Source organism: Rhincodon typus, chromosome 17 (assembly GCF_021869965.1).
Source record: "Rhincodon typus isolate 14 chromosome 17, sRhiTyp1.1, whole genome shotgun sequence".
Lineage (NCBI taxonomy): Eukaryota > Metazoa > Chordata > Chondrichthyes > Orectolobiformes > Rhincodontidae > Rhincodon > Rhincodon typus.
Window position 1 is genome coordinate 967,348 of NC_063348.1, and position 23,717 is coordinate 991,064.

The 23,717-nt window shown below is 44.9% G+C and overlaps 1 protein-coding gene across 1 annotated transcript in view; it reads right to left on the reverse strand.

Moving 5' to 3' along the window:
- mybpc3 (myosin binding protein C3) overlaps positions 1–23,717 on the reverse strand; it is a 64,947-nt gene that overhangs the window by 24,612 nt on the left and 16,618 nt on the right. Inside the window, exons 7-21 of the mRNA XM_048607273.1 lie at positions 22,647–22,810; positions 22,390–22,522; positions 22,061–22,063; positions 20,986–21,110; positions 20,384–20,489; positions 19,557–19,723; positions 16,212–16,377; positions 10,700–10,806; positions 9,924–9,953; positions 9,246–9,385; positions 8,026–8,185; positions 3,178–3,282; positions 2,433–2,621; positions 1,402–1,536; positions 160–327 (exon numbers count right to left, since the gene is read on the reverse strand). Coding sequence (XP_048463230.1) covers positions 160–327; positions 1,402–1,536; positions 2,433–2,621; positions 3,178–3,282; positions 8,026–8,185; positions 9,246–9,385; positions 9,924–9,953; positions 10,700–10,806; positions 16,212–16,377; positions 19,557–19,723; positions 20,384–20,489; positions 20,986–21,110; positions 22,061–22,063; positions 22,390–22,522; positions 22,647–22,810 — 1,898 coding nt within the window. The remainder of the gene's footprint in view (positions 1–159; positions 328–1,401; positions 1,537–2,432; positions 2,622–3,177; positions 3,283–8,025; positions 8,186–9,245; positions 9,386–9,923; positions 9,954–10,699; positions 10,807–16,211; positions 16,378–19,556; positions 19,724–20,383; positions 20,490–20,985; positions 21,111–22,060; positions 22,064–22,389; positions 22,523–22,646; positions 22,811–23,717) is intronic.

The window sequence follows — 23,717 nt, forward strand, 5'->3', positions numbered from 1 at the left end:
TGTTTCTGTGTATGTATATGTGCGTGTTTCTGTGTATGTATATGTGCGTGTTTCTGTGTATGTATAAGTGTGTGTATGTGTATGTATAAGTGTGTGTATATGTGTGTGTGTGTTTGTGTTTGAGTTAGAGAGAGAACAGAGCTCCAGACTGATACTCACGGACTATTTCCCGGATGGTGACAGCCTGGCTCAGTGAGGCTGCAGCACTCGGTCCTGCCATGTTGATGGCTCTCACTCGGAAATGCATCCTCTCCCCCGTGGGCAGGTCACGGATAAGGATGGAGTTACGATCAGTGAGTCCTTGCTGAGCAGGTAGCCAGTCATTTGCTGAGGAGGAGAAGCAAAGAGGAAGATGGAGAAGAAACAGGAAGTGAGGAAGGAAGCATAGACAAGTATTGGCACAAGACAGGGGACAGAGGAAGCAGATATACACAGATGGAAAAAGAGAGAGGAAGTTAGAGAGATGGAGACAGGTGTGAGTGATAAGTCAGGGAGAAAGAAGGTTAGACACCTTGAGATAGTGAGTGAGTGAGAGAGAGTAAGAGAGATGAAGAAATGAGGTGGGGAAAATGTTTGCAGGATGGATATGTAGAGTGGCAGCAAACTGTTGCAGTCCCTTTAATGAACTAGATGGGGTTTTTTCCCAATAACCAACAATGGTTTTAGCATTAGATTCATAATTCCAGGTTTTTATTGAATTCACATTGCACTATCTGCCATGGTGGGATTCAAACCCAGGCCCCCAGAACATTACCTGGGTCTCTGGATTAACAGTCCAGTGATAACAGCACTAGGTCATCACCTCCTCCTTGTAAATTGAGAATTAAAGCAGCATTACACTGACATGCAGGGTGCAAATGGGGCGTTTTGCTGTAAGTGACCATAGTACTATTGTGTAGAACCCTGTGTAAATCAGTTCCTTGCAAATCATTTGCACATTGAGGCTGTGTTGTGATTGTCTAAGTTATCATAGCTACTTTCAGTCTGGGTCACTATTACTGACAGTGTCATTATCCATGGCATAATAAGGTATAGAGCTGGATGAACGCCGAAGGGTCTAGGCCTGACACGTCAGCCTTCCTGCTCCTCTGATGCTGCTTGGCCTGCTGTGTTCATCCAGCTCTACACCTTGTTATCTCAGATTCTCCAGCATCTGCAGTTCCTACTATGTCAGTGTCATTAAACATGCAGATTCAGTGCCTGCAATTCTGAACAGGAACACTGCAACTTTTCACGTTCAGATACTGTACAGCTACCTTCTATCAGGAATATCAAATCTACACCCAATCATTGTCAGAGCGTACACAGCTCTGTAGAATAACATGATCTAATAGTGAACAGTGTGCGTATACAGCCTCAGGTTGGAACAACATATGTACACAGTGATGGGCAGATACTCACATCCCTCCTTACAATACTCCACCAGGTATCCATCCAATCCAGCTGCTCCCACCTTCTCTGGAGCTCTCCACTTAAGAGAGATGGTTGTGTCACTTACATTCTCCACAGTCAGATTAGTGGGCTCACTAGTGGGAGCTGCAAGGAAGAAACCAGTTAATACCAGACTTTGGGTGAGATAGCAATGTTTCAGATTATCACGTTGGGCTATCAAACTTACATACAACAAATATTCAGTTTAGACACACCAGTCAGTGTACAGATACCTCCCTGAGAGAGAGAGAAAGAGCGAGAGAGAGAGAGAGAGACCAGTCAGTCAGTGTACAATTATCTCTCAGAGAGAGAGAAACACTGGTCAGAGTACAGGTATCTCCCTGAGAGACAGAGAGAGCACTGACAGACTCCAGTCAGTGTACAGTTATCTCTGAGGGAAGGGGTGGTGGTGTTGGGTGTTGGGGGTGAAGAGAGAGAGAGAGAGATAGAGAGGGCGGGGGGGGGGGGGGGGGGGGGGGGGGGGGGGGGGGGGGGGGGGGGGGGGGGGGGGAGAGGGTGGTGTCAGACAGGGGGAGAGATCGAGATCTGGATCTGTGAAACACCAGTCAGTGTACAGATATCTCCCTGAGTGAGACAGGGACTGAGAGACACCAGTCAGTATACAGATACTGTATCCCCCTGAGAGAGAGGGGACTGAGAAACACCAGTCAGTATACAGATACTGTATCCCCCTGAGAGAGAGGGGACTGAGAAACACCAGTCAGTATACAGATACTGTATCCCCCTGAGAGAGAGGGGACTGAGAGACACCAGTCAGTGTACAGATACTGTATCTCCCTGAGAGACACCAGTCAGTGTACAGATACTGTATCTCCCTGAGAGACACCAGTCAGTGTACAGATACTGTATCTCCCTGAGACAGGGGGGACTGAGAGACACCAGTGCATTTACAGGTAACACTGCCTGGGTTCCTGGCAGCTTGCTGCCCCCATGTTGCTGCCCATGCCTGGCATCCGGCCATCTCCTGGTCTGACTCTTACCAATTGGTACGAAGGGTCTGGATGCCTGGCTGTGCCGCGACATGCCAATCGAGTTGACAGCATAGACTCTCATCTCATAGACAACCCCTTCAATCATTCGCTTCGCCTCGTATGTCGTCTCCTTCCACAGGTCAAAGTTCAGCCTCATCCACCGATAACTGTTCTTCTTCTTCCTTTCCAGCACGTATCCTGCACGTATAGACAGAAAGAGAGAGGTGATCCCATCCCATTAGTGAGGGAGGAAAAGGAGAGTGGGGACGTGGGGACAACAGTGGCTAAGTGTTGTGGGGGAGAGAGAGAGGGAGAGAGATAGAGAGACACACAGAGACAGAGAGAGAGACAGAGACAAAGAGACTGACAAACACAATTAGACAGATGGATGGAGAGACACAGCCGGAAAGTGGAAGAGACAGAAAGAGAGAGAGAGACAGAGAGAAACAAAGAGGAATAAACCAATAAAAGGGGGTAGAGTGAGGACGTGCCAATGGATAGGGAAGAGAGCAAATAAAGAGAGGAAGGATAGGAAGAAAGCTAAAAGGAGGCGAAGGAAATAGAGGATGATTGTTCATAAAAGAGAATAAGAAACAGAGGAATAAATAGTGGAGTGATTGAAATTAAGAGGACAGATAGAGGGAGAGAGAAGGGGAAGAGGGGGAGAGAGAAAGCAGGTGGAAAGAGGAAGACAGTAACTTGTCCATGTCTTCACTATCTTGCCTGCAACGTTCAGACCAAGTCTCACTCTTACCCAGCACAGGTTGACCTCCATCAAATGCTGGGGGCTCCCATTGGATCGTACAGCAGTCCTCACCAACACTGAGGACTCGCGGAGCATCAGGGGGATCTGGGACATCTGAGGAGAGGGCACAGAGAGTCAACTGAACAATCACAGCAATCAGCCTTTATTCCCTGTTTGGGGCAGTGTGACAGGGAGCAGTGTGAGAGGGTGGGCTGTGAGGGAGTGATAGAGTGTGAGGCGGTGGGTATGAGGTGAGGGGATGGGGTTTAAGAGGTGAGGGAGACTGTATTCTGTCAGACAGCAGGATCTCTCTGTTGCTGAGCTGTGTGTCTGCACCAGGTGATGTGGGTGGTGAGTGTAGGGGTCACCCGTACCTGCTTACACCAAAACGACCCATGTTTGAAAGACACAAAATGGCCGGTAAGGACTAAACTAAACAAACTGGGGCAGTCTGCTCTTACATTTAAAGTCAAACATATTAGCACTTTGAAACAGAGCAACCCAAGGTCGTACGAAGGCCCTGCAACCCATCATCTTAGTCAGTTCTGACAAGAGGATGCCTAAGAACAGACAAATGACTTGTAGTCTCACTAATGAAAGGATGTTGTCCCACTAAAGACATAGCACCAGGGGTGTAAATCTTAGCTCATGAACCCATCAGATTAACTCCCTAAACAGCTGCAAAAAAAACAACAGCCAAAGACATTTTGTAGTAATTAGCTTCTTACCTACAGTATTAAGAAATAGCCTTAGTTAAAGAATTATTCAGATAATCACAGAAGTAAGTTTCAACGTATAACCAGAATATAACACAAGCAGTAGGGGAAAAAGCACTTAAACCCGGAGGTGAGGATTAATTGGATTTGGGACATACCGTATATACCCTGAACGAGACAGATTCGTCCAACTCATTAGCTACAAAGTGCTAGCAGTAAAAGTAGCTGTATAACTGGACACTTTATAACTAACCTTAACAGGAATTAATCATATAGCAATTAGGTAAAACTGTCTTTTGTTTTTATATATATATATATATACATTCGGTACAGTGGGAAATATAAATGGAATGATTAAATTTTATAAAGGCGGCACACATAATACTATGAATAACAGAATTCAAGCAGCCTTTAGAGGTAAGAAAGTCTAGGATAGAGATAAGAAAGTCTAGCACAGACCAGAAGGAACATAACTAATAACTTGTGGAATGCAAATTAATAAGATGCATAGAAAGATCCCAAGGCCCAGAGATTACAATGACTAGTGAACACCATGAGATTATGAGAACCTGGGGCTGTCCCCAGCAATGCCCATCATTGATTAGGTGTCCTATGGGACTGGATGCTTGGATTATGGGGAAGAACAGTGACTATATTGTATTTGATTATTGTAACACAAAGTGTATAAAAATGCCGTACTTCTTTGTAAAATCAGATTGTGTCATTGATCTCTCTTCCAATCTAAGCCAAAGATTAAGGGAAAAATTGCTTTCTCACGCCAAGACCAGATTTGGGTAAGATTCTTTGGCCCTCTCCCTGCATTATTTCTGCTTGAATAAATATCTTCCACTTGCCTGCATCCTGCTTGCCTCTTGAGTTTTTGGAATACGCTCCTACAGTGAGTATTCGACAGAAATGAGCTGGGGGTTGGGAGCAGGTTCTCAACACAGGAATCTGTCGCTGTAGGGTCCTATCAGGATCAGTAATGATCTCACAGTTCTGGTGAACATTAATTTTATTATGAATGTTAAGATCTCTCATGGATAATGAACAGATTCCTAGTTTCCCAGTGAATTAAATTCAAGATAAGCAAAGTTATGTACAAAAGATGTAAATTAATATAAATTTATTTATTTTGATTTCTACTTTGTTTTGCAGCAGCATAACAGGATATATTACAATAAAAATAATTCTCTTTTCTGGGAATTATGAGATGCCAAAGCTGTCCCTAATTACTCCTTGAGAAAGTGGTGGTGAGCTGCCTTCTTGAACTGCTGCAGTCCATGTGCTGTAGGTAGATCCACAGTGCTGTTCAAGAAGGAATTCTAGGATTTTGACCCAGTGACAGTGACAGCGGTATGTTTCAGCCTTTGGGAAGATTAGGACAGTATGCTGAGGATTCACACACCACCTTATGGTGTGGGCTGTCAGAGTTTGAGGATGCTGTCCTGCAGCAAGTAGGAGAGGGATTTTGGAAAGTAATGGCATGTGTGTAAGAAAGACACTGGTCTTCACCCTGTCTCCTAATATTGTCCACTCTCCTTCTCGTTCCCTACTTACCTCTTAGAGACATAGAGTCCTACAGCAGGGAGATAGGCCCTTTGGCCCAAACGGGCCCATGCCAACTAAAATGTCAATCCATGCTAACCCCATTTCCCTGCACTTGCTTCATATCCTTCTAAACCTTCCTATCCATGTATTTGTCCAAATGCCTTTTACATGTTAACGTACCCACCTCAACCACTTCTGGCAGCTCATTCCATATGTATCCCATCCTCTGTGTAAAAAGGTTGCCCCTCAGATTCCCATGTATTCTTTCCCCTCTTAAACTAATACCCTCTAGTCCTCAATTCCCCAACTCTGGGAAAAAGACTGAGTACATTGACCTTATCCATGCCTCTCATGATCTTATATACTTTTATAAGATAGCCCCTCAGTCTCCTACACTCTAAAGAAAAAAGTCCTAACTTGTTCAACCTCTCCCTATAACTCAGTCCCTTTGGTCTTGCCAACATCCTTGTAAATTTCTTCTGCACTCTTTCCAGTTTAATAACATCCTTCCTATACCAAGGTGACCAAAATTGATCTCCAAGTCTCACCAATATCCTGTACAACTGCAACATAACTTCCCAACTTCTGTACTCAATGCCCTGAGGGTCGTCTTTAGTGAGGTAGTCACACCTAAGGTGCAGGCAGAGGGTAGCTGGGTGACCTCCAGGAAAGGCAGAGGGAGTATGCAGAGAGTGCAGGAATCCCCTGTGGCCATTCCCCTCGAAAACAAGTATACCGTTTTGGGTACTGTTGGGAGGGAATGACTGTTCAGGGGAAAGCAGCAGTAGCCAGGTCAGTGGCATTACGACATTACGGGCACAGTGGGAAAGGGTAAAGGTAAACAGGATTTTAGTGATAGGAGACTCGATAGTTAGGGGGACAGACAGGAGATTCTGTGGCCGCAGACAGGAATCCAGGATGGTGTGTTGCTTCCCGGGTGCTTCCATTTCCTGCTTCATCCTTCCCTCATGTCTGTTCTCCTCCTACAGCTGTGGCCCAACCCATTAGATTATCAACCATCTCCGTGATCATCTCCAGGCCTACAACATCTCTCCAAGATCTCTGCCCTCTTCCTACTCTGGCCTCTTGCACATTCCTGATTTTAATCGCTTCTTTGTCTGTGGCCATGCCATCAGCTGCTTGGGCCCGAAGCTCTGGAACTCTCTCTCTAAACTCTCCAAGGCTCTACTTCACCTTCCCCAAGCTTTGGCCAAGCTTCTGATCAGCTGACCCTAATACCTCCTTATGTGGTTCACTGTTATTTGTAGTTTGACAGTGGCGTTTGGGATGATGTGTGTATGTGAGGGAGAGTTCTGTTATCAGGAACTAGTCTGAGTTACTGCACTCAGTGATGAATTTAATCACCTTAGATCAGTGTGACCTAATTTGCATTTTAAAATCTAGGTAAAATAGATTTGGGTAAAAGACATCATTTCTAAGAAGGCATGTGACTTAAGTGCCTAGTAGGATATTCGTGATGTGAGTTGCTGAAGTTTAAGAAAACAGGCCAGGTTTCTTTGAATTCTATTCAGAACCAGGTTCAGTTCAGGAGAACAATTTCACCCCACCAACAAGGCAGGGTAGTTTGTTCAAACTAGTTTGGTTCAAGCTGTGAGGGTGTATGCAGAGGTTTTCAAGCTATCTATGCTAGAAAGAGGTCTCTAGGCTATCAAACCTAGAAAGAGTCAGTTAAGGAAGAAATTAAAGAGTGAAGATAGGAGTGACACTGTAATGGTTGCCACACTATAGGAAGGATGTGGAGGCTATGGAGAGGGTGAAGAAGAGATGAACCTGCCTGGATTAAAGGGTATTGGAGGCTAGAAAAACACAGGTTGTTTTCACTGGAGCAGTGGAGGCTGAGGGGAGACTTGACAGAAGTCTATAAAATTATGAGATGTATAGATAGTGTTGACAGTCAGAATCTTTTTCCCAGAGATGAAATGTCTAAAACTGGGACCAAGCATTTAAGGTGAGAGACGGAAAGTTCAAAGGAGATGTGAGGGGCGAGTTTTTTTACAAACAGTGTGGTAGGAGTGTGGAACGCGTTGCCAAGGGTGGTGGTGGAGGTAGATACGATAGGGGCATTTAAGGGACTTTATTTAGATAAACACATGAATGTGCACGAAATGGAGGAATATGGACCAAGGGCCGGCAGCAGCGGTTAGTGTAATTTGGTGTCATGTTCGGCACAACATTGTTGGTGAAGGGCTCATTCCTGTCTTGTGCTTTCTATGTTTTATGACACTCCACTTATTGAGATTGAGTATTTGTAAAGAATATATCTGGGGTAAAGGTTGAAACTTTGTTTTACTGTTTATGTTAAGATCTTTCAAAACGTTTCTTTATCTATGTATGGCTCATTTTTTATTTCTTTTATGTAATAAACTTGTGTTCTATTGTTAAAGGACATTGGCAACTGTGTGTGAAAATGTTCAATAATTGATCACCACGGTATCCAACTGCGAAAGTTAAACTTATGATCTATCAAGCCAGGTTTCATGTTGGCATCTGACTTATCCAGTAAAACATTAAGACGATGACATCATCCAATGACTGCCTCCAGGCTCTGGTTCGAATCTCATGTACTCACCAACCACTTTGACAGTAATATCAGCTCGATCTTCCCCTGCTGGGTTCTTCACTAGCACGGTGTAGACACCTTGATCACATCGCTCTGCTCCCTCCACAATGAACACGCAGTGGTCAGGGTGTTTCTCAATGTAGACACGTCCATCCAGCTCTGTGATCACCTGTCCACAGCAACACAGTCAGAGTTACACTCTGACATCTCGGACATTCACCTGAAGCCATCCAGCCTCCTTGCTTTGGCGCCTACAACAGCATCCCATCTCCTGGAGTTCACCAGGCTAAACCAAACTGCTTGCTTCAAGCACAGAAACAATGATGGTTCAGTCAGTGGGTGCTTGTGGTTCCCAAGTGGTAACCTCACATCAGACTCGGACATTAATTATGAACACGTGTCAATTTCACTTCTCATCCCAGTGCCTCAACATGGCGATGAGAGATTACCAATGAGTGGGGCAAGAAAAAAGGTGGAATCCAAGGCAAAGTGACAAGTTGGATCCAAAACTGGCTCATTGGAGGGAGCAAAGAATAATGTTTGATGGTCGTTTTGTGATTGGAACGCTGTTTCTAGTGGGGTTCCATAGGGCCTAGTACTGACTCCTCTGCTGTTTGTGGTATGTGTTAATGAATTGGACTTAAATGTAGGAGTATGATGAAGAAGCTTGTAAAAGATATAAAAATAGGGTGCATGGTTGATAATGAAGAAAGCTGTAGACTGCAGGAGATATGAATACACTTGTCAGGTAAAATAGTAAATATAATTCAGGTATGACACAAATATCTATTACAGTACACTGGAGTGTGTTTTACAATACAGTAATATTTTGTACATCATAGTGTATTACAGTACACTGTATAACACTATAATGCATATACAACACATTACTATACACTCAGTACACAGTAAAATATTTGTAGCACACATACGCTGCATTAATGTGTACAATGTGCGTACAGTGTACATCACTATGTAACAGGTTTTACTGTGTACAGTGTATATGACTGTGCGCATCATGTAAATGTCTGTGTGCCATATATATTGCTGTAAGCGTGTGTCTGTGAGCGAGTGTAGTGCAGTGTATATCACTGTGTATGGGCGTGTGTGTATGGGTAGGTGGTTGGGGGTGTAGTCTATCATCAACTGACTCAGAACGTAGATTTTGATCCTCCAACTTTTTCCCCACTGGGAGATCTATCCATTACCCACCCTCTCCCTGATCCCACCTGGTCAGCCTTAGTCCAGATGACAGTAGGGTCTGGGTCTCCAGTGATGGGCACATCCAGCCGTAGCTTGTTCCCAGCCACAACAATGATTGTGGCATCAGGAATTCTGCCAAAACAGTCCAGGTGGATTTTGGGGGGATCTGTGGAGTGTAGAAACATACTGGCTTAAAAGTCCTACAGGATCCCATCCCTAGCCCCAGAGATGCCCAATCCCCATTCCTGTAGCACCCCCATCCCCGCAGGATCCCCATCCCCACACCACACCCCCATTCCTGCAGCTTCCCAACCCCAGCCCCACAGCACCCCCACCCCAGCTCTGCAGCTCCACCATCCCCACAGGATCCCCCACCCCATCCCCGCAGACTCCCCATCCCCATCCCCACAGATTCCCCGTCCCCATCCCTGCAGATCCCCCATCCCCATCCCTGAAGCTCCCTCATCCCCATCCCTGAAGCTCCCCCATCCCCATCCCTGCATGTCCCCCATCCCCATCCTCGCAGTACACCCCCATCCCTGCAGCTCCCCCAACCCCCCAAACCCAACACTGCAGCTCCACCCCTTCAGCATTCCCAGTCCCGCAGTTCCCCTGTCCCTGGTCCCGCAGGTTCCCCTGGCCCCACTGCTCCACAGACTCAGCCCTGCAGCTGTCATGTTACGTATTGAGTTCAAAATGCATACCTTGCCGGGGCACGTAGTCAATTTTAACCTCTGGTGTGATGAACAACGAGAGAAAAAAGGTGGGGAAGAGAGAATGAAACAGCTTTAAAGTAAAGTAATAAAAACTTGCAAAACTCTCTTCGCTTAGAAATTTCCCACCCCTCGATACAGCAGACAGACAAAGTATGAATCTGCAATTGGCTTATGTCAGAAGGATTTACAAGTTAGTTTGGCAACACAGTATCATGAAAGGGTGATTAATACTCAGAACCCCTAGTTCTGAGGCAGAGACACTACCTGCTGCCCCACAAGTCTCAATTGTTCTGATAGATAGATACTTTCTGAATCATCCTGCTCAGAGATGTTAGTATACACCTCTGGAGCAGATGGGACTGTAACCCAGGCCTCCCAGTCAAGAGGTAAGGACACTACCACTGAGCTACAAGATCGCCCTGATTGACACAGATTACAGGAAAATGACACATATGTCACAAACAGCCATTGTCTGCCCAAATTGATCAATTCTAATGCCCCTCCACCCCAATTAATTTGTTAAAAGACAATGATGAAGCCCATTTAATATTATTTGATTAACTCCCCAATTAACACCTCAAAATCAAGCAACAAAACTAGTGATTAGCTTGGAATCATGAGGATTGAACCGATACCATTTGACCCCAGACAAGACCAGCACTGTCAGCGGATGTCCTTCGTTCCAATGCTACTGCAATATGCACTGTCACTCAGGATTCACTGCAGTGACAATTCCCCGAAATCCATCTGGCTCAGTCGCTTACCCAGAAAGTTCAGCTTGGCTGAGAGGTTGAAGGCAAAGCCCTCAGGTACAAAGGTGTAATCGCCTTCATCTTCAGGTCTCACATTATCAATCACTAGTTTGTGGATTCTGAGGAATGCAAACATAACAGTGAGAGAGTCTGAAAATAATATAACAAACTGCAAATCTATGGGGAAACGCAGATGCAATGGAGGAGTCTTGGTGATTCAGGATGAAAGAAAAAGGGAGGAAAAAATGAGAGGGAAACACAGCAATGCGTTATTAATGGGTGGAATTAAGAAATAAAAAGTAGGCTTTAAGACTAATGTGCAGGAGCTGTGTCTGAAGCCTTGTCCAAGCAGTAGCTGAGAGGAGGTAGATTGTATAAATGCACGGATCATGAAGACTCACATCAGACTTGAAACATTAACTCTATTTCTCTCTCCACAGATGCTGCCAGATTTTCAGACTTTCTCCATCATTCTCTGTGTTTGTTTTGTATAAATGCAGGGATTGGACAAGCAGGCAGTAAACGCAGAATGATTTGAAAGGGGAATTTTCACAATCCTGTAGATTGCAACAAGCACATGTCAGAAAGGAGGCAAGCTTATCTAGTGTGACCATTAGGGGGCCATGATATGTTGGATAGAGTCATAGGCCAAGAGCCAGATGTTGTTAACAGTGGGGTGAATATCTATCCAATAACAATCAGAATGTGATTAATTCAATGTAATGTTTGAATGCAAGAGAAATGCAACAGTTGGAGAATTAGTATGTGTGACTGCAGTGAGATGAAACAGAGAATGTAAACTAGTCAAATCTGTTCATGGGGAAAATGACAAATCAGTGGTAATATGCTCACAAATGAATTTAATGTGATTTCATTTCTGAAGTTCTTCTCTGCCAGAAGTGGCAGTCGCTGGCTGGGCTAGCATTTATTGCTCATCACAAAATGCCCTGGAAAGGTGGTGGTTAAGTGCCACCTTCAATACAACTGGCCATTAAAGAGTTAACCAGATTGCAGTGGGCATGGAGGTACACATAGCCCAGGATGGAAAAGGATAAATTTTCCTCTGTGGAAGACATGAATTAAAATCTGGGTGATTGCCAGGCACCTTTAACACAGATAGTAGTTTCCTATTGCCATATTTTTGAAATTAAGTGAGTTTAGATTCTGATATGGGATTTTAATTCCAATCTATACCATTCAGGCAGGCCTATAGAATTAGGAGGGTAAGGTGGACGAATGCGTGGCTGGAAAGATGGTGCAGGAGAGAGGACCGGGGTTAGAGGGCATGGTAGGTTGGTGGGGGGGTGGTTTAGGATGGAGAAGGAGGCTGCTGGTGAGGGATGGGTAGGAGGCTTCAAGAGGAGTGTGGAGGGGGAGGAGAAGGGCATTGGAGGGGTGTGAGGGAGACGAGTGTGTTAGAAGGGTAGGAGAGGAGGAGGAGGATGATAGACGGGTGTGAGGGTGTTGATCGGAGGCTACAAGGGTAGATGGGAAAAGGGAGGTTGCTAAGGAGACAGAACAGTTTTAATCCTGTCAACAAAGGGTTACTGAACAAACTGGGATTGATATCATCCAGGAAAAAGCAGCCCTATATCCACAACATCCTCTCCCTGTACCAGCAATGCTCAGCAGCAGCAGTGGGTACTATCTACAAGAAGCAGTGCAGAAATTTACTGAAGATGTTCTAAGGAGTCAGCATCTTTCAAACCCATGATCATTTCAATCTAGGAGGACAAGGGCAGCAGATACTTGGGAACACCATCCCCTGCAAGTTCCCCTCTAAGCCACTCACCATCCTGAATTGGAAATATGTCATTGTTTCTTCATTTTTGCTGGGTCAAAATCCTGGAATTCCCACCCTGACAGAATTGTGTGTCTACATACAGCAGATGGATTGCAGCAGTTCAAGAAGGCAGCTCACTACCACCTTCTCAATAGCAACTAGGGATGGGCAACAAATGCTGGCTAGCTAGCAAAGCCCACATCCCATGAGTGAATAAAACTAAAAACTGCTAAACCGTGTTCTTGGGATTGAGGTGGGCCAAATAGATCAAGAAGCAGGGGACAGTGATCATTGTACCAAAAGATTTAGGGAGACTATGGAAAATAAAAATGAATGATTCAGTGTAAGAAATGCTGTCTGCAGGAGGCCAACCTCAATGAAGTTAAAATGGATCTTGGTTGAATAAACTGGAATCAAAAATTGGCAGAAAAAGTAGTAGCTGAATGATGGGCTACCATGAAAGAAGAAATGGTTTAGATAGAGTTGAGGTATATTCCCTTGCAAGGAAAAGACAGGGCTCCCCTTGTGACTGACCCCCAACCAAGGGGAACAGCTGCTCCCTACTCACATCTGTCCATACCCTCATAGTCTTAGACACCTCAATCATGTCCCCATGAAAGCACATGTCCCAAATGCCTTCTTAACTATTCTACTCATGTGCTTTGCCAACTTCAGGGATCTATGAATAATTACTCCAAAATCCCTCTGTTCCTATAGGCTACCCAGTGTCCTGCTATTCATTAAATACTCCTTCATCTAGTTTCTTGTTCCAAATTTGATTGACTGAATTATTGTTGTCACAAATACTGACATATGGTGAAAAGTGTTATTTTGCGTGCTATACAGGTAGATCATACCATACAAAATGCATCAAGGTAGCAGAATAGACTGCAGAATACCATGTTACTGCCACAGAGAAGGTGCAGGGACAGAAATCAGAATTAACATTTGAGAGGTCTGTTCAAAAGTCTGATAACAGTGGGGAGGAAGCTGTTCTTGAATCTAGTTGTACTATTCAAAGGTGCATCACCTTGTGTTTATCAGCGTTATTCACCTGGTCTACCCATTTGACCAACACATTTTCCTGTAAGCTACAGCCATCTTCTTTGTTATTAACCACTCAATCAATCTTGGTGTCATCTGCAAATTTGCTTAATTTTCCCCACATTTTCATCTTTATCATTTATGTATATAATATACAGTAGGGGTCTCAGTACTGATCCTTGTGGTACAGCACTGAACACCAGTCTCCAGTCACTCAAACAGCCTTCTACCACTACCCTTTGTATCCTATTACTAAGCCAGTTTCTGATCACTTTCGCCGTGTTTCCCTCACTTCCATATGTTTTAACCTTCTTAATCAGTCTCCCATGTGGGACCTTTTCAAAAGCTTTGCTAAATTCTTTACTAAAGGAGATAGAAATTAATTTAAAAACTAAGAAGTTGGGGTGGTTAGAATAGGTGTCAGGTAGAAAGTACAATTGAAACCAAATTGATTATAGAATGGTCAGAGATGATGTGACAAAACAAATAAAATAAGTGAAGTGAGAGCATGAAAGGAGACAGGCAGCTGACATAAAAGAGAATCCCATAGTCTTCTTTAGGCGAATAAATAGTTAAAGGCTGATAAGGAGGAGTAAGGCCGATAGGAGTAGAGACCAGAAAACAGATTTACACTGCAGCATGGCTGAGGTACTAATTTAATACTTGGTGTTTGTCTTTACTCATGAAGATCCCACCCAGGTCATGATGACTGGGATGGAAGTTCAGACACTAGAAATGTTCAGAAATGTGAGATAGTCTTGGATGGTCTTTCTTGAAGTTTATAAATACCAGCACCATATTACTAAAAGAGGAGGTACTGGAGGTCTTAAAAAACACAAGGTTGGATAAATCTCCAGAACCTGATCAGGTGAATCCCAGGACATTATGGGAAGCCAGGGAAGAAATTATGGGAACCCTAGCAGAAGTATTTGTATCATTTACAGCCACAGGTGAAGTGCTGGAAGACTGGAGGGTGGCTAATAAGAAAGGCTGCAAGGAGAAGCCTAGGAACTGTAGACCAGTAAGTGTGACACCAGTGGTGGATAAGTTTTTGGAAGGGATTTTGAGAGATAGGACTTCCATGCATTTGGAGAGGCATGGACTGATTAGGGATAGTCAGCATCGCTTTATGTGTCGGAAATTGTGTCTCACAAATTTGATTGAGATTTTTAAGGATGTGACAATAAAGATAGCGAGGGCAGAGTGGTAGAAGTTGTCTATATGACTTTAGTAAAGCCTTTGACAAGGTTCCGCATGGTAGACTAATTAGTAAAGTTAGACCACATGGAATTCAAGGAGAGCTTGCCAACTGGATACAAAATTGGCTTGCCAGTAGGAGACAAAGGGTGGTGGTGGAGGGTTATTTTTCAGACTGGAGACCTGTAACCAGTGGTATTCCACAGGGATCAGTGCTGGGTCCTTTGTTGTTTGTCATTTATGTAAACTTGGATGAGAATTTAGGAAGCATGGTTAATAAGTTTGCAGATGACACCAAAATTAGTGGTATAGTGGGCAGTGAAGAAGGTTATCTAAGATTACAAAGGGATCTTGATCAATTGGGCCAATGGGCTGAAAGTGGCAGATAAAGTTTAATTTAGATAAATGCAGGATGTTGTATTTTTGGTAAGACAAACAAGGGCAGGACTTATACAGTGAATGGTAGCGCCCTGGAGAGTGCTGTTGAACAGAGAGACCCAGAGTTCAGGTGCACAGTTCTTTGAAAGTTGCATCACAGGTAGACATGATGGTGAAGAGGGCATTCTACACGCCTGCCTTCATTGCTCAGACCACTGATTTTAGGAGTTGGGACATCATGTTGCAGTTGTACAGGACATTGGTGAGGCCATTTTTGGAGTATTGTGTACAGTTCTAGTCATCCTGCTACAGGAAGGATATTATTAAATTGGAGAGGGTGCAGAAAACATTTACCAGGATGTTGCTGAAATTGGATGGTTTGAGTTATAAGGAGAGGCTGGATAGGCCAGGACGTTTTTCACTGGAGCGTGGTAGATTGAGGGATAAATTTATAGAGGTTTATAAAATCATAAGGGGCATAGGTAACGTGAATAACAAAGGTACTTTCCCTAGTGTAGGGGAGTTCAAAACAACAGGGCATATTTTTGAGAGGAAAAATTTAAAGGGACTTGAGGGGCAACTTCTTCACACAGAGGATGGTTCATATGTGGAAAGTACTGCCAGAAGAAATGGTGGATGCAGGTACAGTTACAACATTTAAAAGACATTTAGACATACAGAAATAGGAAAGGTTTAGAGGGATACGGGTAAAATGCAGGCAAGTGGGATTAGTTTAGTTTGGGTCTATTTCTGTGCTGTATGACTCTATGATTCTATGACCAGACAAGATATGCCCGAGGATATTAAGGGAAGAAGTGAGAATGGGGACTACATAGGCACTGGTCATTATCTTTCAGTCTTCCCTAAACTCAAGGGAGGTGCCAGAGGACTGGAGAAATATAAACATTACACCCTTGTTCAAGAAATGTTGTAAGGATAAACCCAGTAATTACGGATCAGTCAGTTTTACTTCAATAGTAGGGAAACCGCCAGAAACAAGATTTGAAGGCAAAATGTAATTAACCCACCAGATGCCAAACTCACAAGACCAGACACTGAACTGACCAGACACCAATGCCAGCCACTCTTGTTCTGAGCTCTGACATATCCACAATGATTTACCTGCCAATGTGTGTGATTTGCATTCTGTCACTGGGAACAACTTCCACACCATTCTTAAGCCACGTCCCTTTGACTTCCTCATCAGACACTTCACACTTGAAGACAGCCTGTTCCTCAGCCTTCACTGTCAGATCTGCAATATCCTGATAAACCTCCAGCTGTTTCTCTGCAGGAACAGGAGAACACGTGAGAGTATAACCAAGTCAAGCTCATTCATATATATCACAAAGAGCAGTGGTCCCAGTGCTGATCTTACAGGAACATCACTGTATACTTCCCTGCAGTCTGAAAATCAACCCTTCACCCTGAAACTTTGTCTCCTAGCCCACAGTTCATCCAGAATCCCTGCTACCACAGTCCCTTTAATCCCATGACTATAATTTGTTAACAAGTCTGTTCTGTAGTGAACATACAAGGAAGGTTAGAGCCCATGCAGTTTCACCATCCTTACTGTCCTCACTCAGCTCAGAGGCAGCCTATCTGCAATGTTTCGTTTTGACGATTGCTATTCTAATAGATCTAAGTTGATTGATTTTTATCAGCTCTTATTTCATTACTCCACTTCATGTGGGCAGCATCCCCTTGTCCCGTGAAGACAGATGCAAGGGACTTGCTTCCTGTCAGAGCCACCTACTCTTCCAAATATTCTTAAGATATTAAATGATCTTTGTTCCTCATTATGTGAGCCATTAATCTATTCTCAGACACTTTCCTCTTTGTTAGGTCTCCTTTGTACATTCTCCATTCAGCTATAATGAAGACAATGATTTTCAGAAACGTCTTTTTGTCTCATTTTAACCTTAATGGCAGTGAAATTCAACTCCTCACTACCTTGTGCCCAAGTGTCATTGTTCTCCTGGAGAGGCCTCAGACAGTCACGTCTGTGTCTGGTGTTAGCTGTGCCAGATGCCATTTTTGGCTCCGATATTCATCTTCATGTAGGGGGGTTACAGCTGGAAGTATGTAGTTCAGGAGGGTTGTCATTTTGGAGCTTGACATTGTCCAGCTCTGAACCCTACATGGCTGAACACGCATTCAGCAGTCCACAAGGACCCTTATTACACACTGAAAGTACATTTGTACTTACATAAATGAATTTCCTGTCCATTATCGAAATCAGAACAGGAAAAGGTCATTCAGCCCTGTGAACTCACTCCACCATTCGATGGGAATCACTGCTCACCTTCTCCCTCTGCACCATTTTCCTGCACCATCCCCAGATCCGCTGAGATCTTTCACATCTAGAAGTCAACTGACATCGGACTTGAACACACAATGACTGACGTCCACAGCCGTCTGTGGCAAAGAGTGCAAAGATTCAGACCCTTCTGAGAGAAGAAATTCCTCCGCGTCTCAGTCCCAAACAGCTTGCCTCTCATTCTGAGCCTCTGTCCCCAGATTCTAGGCCCCACACCCCCCCATCCCCTTCATTCAGGAGGAAACATTTTTCCTGTATCTACCCTGTCAAGCCCAGTTAGGACTTAATAAGCTTCAACGAAATCACCTCCCATTCTTCAAAACTCTAGAAAATATAGGGCCAGTGTCCTGTCATAGGTCAATCTCACCAGCCCAGAAACTTGCTACTGCCTTTTGCTGCAATGGTGGAATTGTGTCATGGTTTCTAGCATTGTTTAAAGTCGTTGAAATCTACTGAAGGGTGTGGTGTGACATCGCTGAAAAATTCTGCCCTGACTTAAAGGATTTCCTCAACAAACCAGGCAGAAGTGCAGTTACCTGAGTGAAAGAGTGTCGTTTGAGAGCCTTCCAGGCCAGGAGTATTTGGTTAGAACTCTGCAGGTTATCAAAAGACTGAGAAAGTCTAAGCTCTCAGTTGTGTGAGTGCTTAAGAGAAAAGACATCACAGCTCACAGGACCGGCACTCAGAAGAAGCTATAAAGTCAAACCTATAGTTTTGATAGGGAAGGAATTTCTTTACAATTAATCAAAATGCCAAGTGATGGGATTTTGTTTTGCTGTGTTTTTAAATCTTTCAAGTTTTCAATCTTTGATAGCTTGGTTTGGTTTATTTTATTTTTGTTTTGTTAAAACCAAAACTGCAGATCTGTATGCTTGTACTTCTGTGAGAGACCTTCAGTTAAATTTAATAAAAAGATCCATCAAGTCAGATTTCATTCTGGGATCTAACTTGTCCAGTTATGAGATGTAGGATATAAATGTCAGATTTGCGATCTGCTTAATATGTTGTTGTTCGGTTGAGCTGTGGTGTATTGAACAGTGTGTAAGGTTTAATAAGGATAGGTCACTTGAAGATGCATTAACTGACCTTGTGATGTCATTAAATGTCTTGTGGCACTGCATCCAGGTCTTCAGGAAACCTTACAATCTGCTCCATTTGTGTTGGGTTATTCCTGCCTTGGTCCCAGGTTAAATCTCACTCTCAGACTGAATTCCAGCACTAACACCAGTCCAAATCCTTTGACTTTCCAGGTGTGGGCAGACTTTTGTAAGTGCCAGCTTGTTTGGACTTGTGTTTGCAATCAGTATGTTGCCTCTACCACAGCCTATGGGTTAATTCAAAAGCGTGATGCTGCTCCTGTTTCTGGATGTTAGCGGATATTTTGGCTTATATCCTAATTCATTCAGAAAATCCCATTTTTGGAATGCTTCCCTGTGGTCACTGTGAGAACATGTGTATTCCCCACCTAAACTATTGTTGCTTTGTTTGATTCCAGTTTTACCTGACAATCTTCAATTCCAGCTCCCTTTTACGGCTCACTGAAATGTACCCTCTTACTATGAAGGAGTTTCACATTTCAATCCAAATAATCATCTAATACCTTCTTGAATGACTCAGTTAAACCTCCCTCCACCACATTTCCAGATGGTGTATTTTAGACCCTAACTTCTTACTGAATGAAAAATCCTCTTTCACATCACTCTTGCTTTTTTGCACATCACTTTAAATTTATGCTGTCTTGTTCTTGTTCCTTTTCCAAAAAGGAACAGCTTCTCCCTATTACGGTTTTGTAGATCTAATGATTTACAATATGGTTCAAAGCCCAAATTCCTGGGTTGGGTCTGTAGATCTGGACTGTGACTAACCCGACACTACATAAGTCGGAGACACTGCATTAGAAGTTGGGAACATCAGTAAAGGGGCAGGGGTGGCTGCAGGTCTGATCTACATTGTCCCAATCCAGGACCTGTTCATAAGTTACCAGGACTGACAGTCCACGTCAGTTCAAGAGGACCTATTTACTCAGGAGTTGCCAATCTATGCTCATCCATAGATGATGGAAGAAGGGCCAGTTTGAGACAGTACAAGGAGAAGCTGATGGAGTGGTTGTCTTGGATCCAGCACCCCCTGCCTCTTCCTCCTGTTACCTTGGACCAGGAGCTCAGCCACAGACTGGTCTCCATTGGTTTTGGCAGTGTAGTGACCAGCATCCTCTTTGGTGGCCTCGTTGATGAACAGAACATGTTTTTTGCCATCTTTTTTGAACCGGTATTTGAAAGTCTCCTCCCGTCTCAGCTCCTGGCCGTTCCGTTCCCTGCATACAAAATAAGAAGTCACAACAACGTCACATAAGCCTCCAATCTCCTGCACGCCTTTGTCCCTACACTGCCACCACCAATAGGTAGTCAAAGGAACAAAGGGAATAGCATCACTGGAGACTGAGGAAAACTAGGTCCAAGCCAATTTTACAAGGAATTCAAGGCAACTAAAGGGAACAATCACAAGGCCAGGGAACACAAATTGGAAGTGCCACAAGACAGTGAAACGAGTAAATGTCTAGCTGTAACAAAAACAAACAGAGTTAACGTTTCGCGTCCGACGACCCTTCCTCAGAACCCCCTGGGTCACCGGACCCGAAACGTTAACTCTGCCTTTTCCTTCACAGATGCTGCCAGGCCTGCTAAGCTTTCCAGCAACTTCTGTTTTTGTTCCTGATTTACAGCACCACAGTTCTTTCGGTTTTTAAATGTCTAGCTGTCGTGCACTTGCTACAGTGCGATGGGTTAGTAATAGCTGACACAGTGGTATATGTATTGCCCACACTATAGTGTGATGGGTTAGTAATGTCCAACATGAGTGCTCTCACTACAGTGAGGTGGTTTTATAATGTCCAGCTGTGAGATGGATTTGTAACACTTGGGTGTCTTGTTTGTCTTGCAGGGCTTGCAATATCTGGATTTAGTGCGCCTCTTACCACTTGACAAGAGCCCCTTCCTCAGACACCTCGAGCTCAAACTCCACTCTCTGGCCCACCATTACCACCTGATCCTCAAGGGAGTGAGTGATCAGCACCGGGGGCTCTGTCATGGAAAAGAACAGTCAGTAAGTAATGGACACACAGCTACTCTCACCAGTGAGGGCCCTTCACCTCAGTAACAGCTCCTCGCCATCAATGAAGGCCCCTCCATATCAATGAGGGCATCGACCCCTTACAGACGGCCTTTCCCCCTCATTGAGGGTCCCTCTGACAGAATGATGGACCGTCCTCCTCAGTGAAGGCATCTTCCCTTTAAGTGAGGGCTTACACCCTCAGGATGTAGGTCAGGGTCAGGGCTGTGGCAAGGGCGGGATCATGGAGAGGGTTTCTGACAGGGGTCAGGTTGGGGGTCAGGGGCAGGGGCATAAAGGCTCTGGGTTTGTTTGGAGTCAGGATTGACATCCATGATGGGGTCAGGTTTGGGTCAGGGTGAAGGTCAAGATGAGGTCAGGCTTGGGGTGATTTGGGGCAGGCAGTGGTGGTGGTATTGGTTGGGGTGTTTGGGGGGGGGGGCGCAGTGTCGGGGTCTCTGACAGTACCTCTGACAAAGAGCTCTGTGATAGTCTTCTCGTCTCCCAGCACACACTGATAAGCTGCATCATCAGCCAGTGAGCAGTGGTTAATCGTCAGCATCCGCTTGTAACCAATGTTCTCAAAGATAAACCTGATAACACAAACCAAACCTGTTAACCACCCTGTGCCCCAGCACACTCCCACCCACAAATACCCCACCACCTTCAACAACCTTGCAAAAACCCCTGCCCTCAAATGCCCCCATGTCATACACAAGTACCCCCACATTATCCACAAATATGCTACTCTCAAATATCCCCACATCACCTGCAAATAACGTCATGTTACCTGCATATATCCCACCCACAAATGCCCCGTTTCATCCATAAATATCCCCACCCACAAACACCTCCACTTGTAAATGCTTCCAAACCGACCCACAAATATTGCCCCCACATCATTTACTAATATCTCAACTCCCACCTCCAGCTACATATCCGTCCCATGCCCCACGAATACCATCACCCTGAGATTACCCCCAAACAGGGTTTACCCCTGGCCCAGGATTTTACTGGTGCTGATTGAGATGACAATATTCTCGTACTTGCTGTGTTTGTTATCAGTTTGGAGCCGGTCAATTGGATGATGAACAAGTGAATCCATGACCAAGGGACAGAGACACAGAGTAAGAGAGAGACAGAGACAGAGTCAGAGATTAGGAGGACAACAGGAATTAAACAGTTGCAGTTCCCCATCCCTCAGTGTGACCCCTCACACAGTGACCAATACTGGCCAATCCCAATCTGCCTTCCTGCCCCAGAAGGTCCCTCCCAGACATCTCACTGCAGGCTGATTCCAATGTGGCATCCTCCTTCCACTCAGCACTGCATCACAGACACTACTGTTACTGTTACTCCTTCAACCTGTGATGACCATCTGCCTTCACTCACTCACTGCCCTCACTCTGCCCTCACTAATTCACTCCTCCTCACTCACTGCCTCAATCACTCACTCCCCTCACTCACAACCCAAGTCACTCTTCCTCACTCACTCTCCCTCATTGACTAACTCCCTCCCACCACTCACTAACTCTCCTTTTACTTACTCACCCTCACCCCTCTTCATTCTGCTCAATTGCCCTCACTCCCACAAAACAGGACCCTGCCCCAGGTCGACAGACAGTTCATGGCCCCAGAGGTAATGGACAGTGATCCACCGCCACCAAACTTCCACCATCCCCTCCCCACACGGAATCCCACCCTGGGGTTTATTTCACTTGTTGCCCCACCATGGGGTTTATGTACAGTTGTATGCCTAGCGGGAGTTTGTGTACTGTTGTTGCCCCCAGTGGGGGTTTATATACAGTTGCTGACCCCCATTGGGTCTACGTCCAGTTGTTAACCCCTCCCCCCCACCCCAATCCTGCTGACCTGCCACTGGGATGCAGCTCTTGGCCATTCTTCAGCCACTTCACCTCTGCATCTGGATTGGCCACTTCCACCATCAGCTTCAGCTTCTGGCTCTTGTCCACCTGGTAGGCCCCAGCTAACTTGGTCAGGAAGGCTGGTTGGGGCCATACAGAGAAAACAGGAATGTGTGGAAACATTATGAAATGCCTCCCCATCACCACCCCAATCCCTTCCCCCACTGCTTCGGCACCCTCTCCTTCACATTCCCCTCCTCAAACCTGTGCCTTTCTTCTCATCCTTCCTCATTCGTTTCAGACGCTTGAGCATCCCACGCAGGTCTGTGATTCCATACTGGAAAGCTATCTTCTCATACTGAGAGGGCGGAGCATTCTGGAGAATCTCCCAAACATCAATCTTTGGCCCTTCCTCCACCTTCACATCCCTGTGAGAAGAAAGGGATTCTTTAGAGAGGACCTCACTTCAGGGAGGGGAGGGCAGGACTGATGTATGAGGAGAGACTGAATCAGTTACCACTATATTCACTGGAATTTAAAAGAATGAAGGGGGCAATCTCATTGAGACCTACAGAATTACAACAGGACGAGACACAGTGAACACAGGAAAGATATTCCCAATGATCGAGGAGTCCAGACCCAGGGATCCCAGTCTAAAGATAAGGAGAAATGTCTTCACCCCGTGAGTGATGGGAATTCTCAGGCACAAAAAGAGATTGAGGCCAATACATTGAATGTTTTCAAGCTGGAGTTATATATAGTTATTAGGGCCAAAGGATAAGGGCGAGAAAACAAGAAAAGGCTACTAAGTTGGATGACCGTCCACGATCATACTGAATGGTGGAGCAGGCTCAAAGGGCTGAATGGCCTACTCCTGCTCCTAGTTTCAATGTTTCTAGGAAGGGAACTAGCTTCCTCAGTCATCCCTCCCCCGGCATCAGGTTGGATTTATGGACTGAGTGGGAGTTTGCCTCCAGGATCAGGGGACCAGTGGGAGATTTTAATTTTTATTTGTGCACAAGACATGGGCATCACTGTCTGGGCCCAGCATTTATTGCCAATGCCTAGTTGCCCTTGAGAAGGTGGTGGTGAGCTGCTCTTTTGAACCGCTGCTGTCCATGTGCTATCAGTTGATCCACAATGCTGTTAGACAGGGAATTCCAGGATTTTCAACCAATGACACTGAAGGAATGACAATATATTTCCAAGTAAGGATGGTGAGTGGTGCTCCCGTGTATCTGCTGCCCTTGTGTTTCTAGAAGTGGTCATGGGTTTGTATGGCGCTGTCTGAGGATTTTTGGGTGAATTTCTGCAATGCATCTTGTAGATACAGTA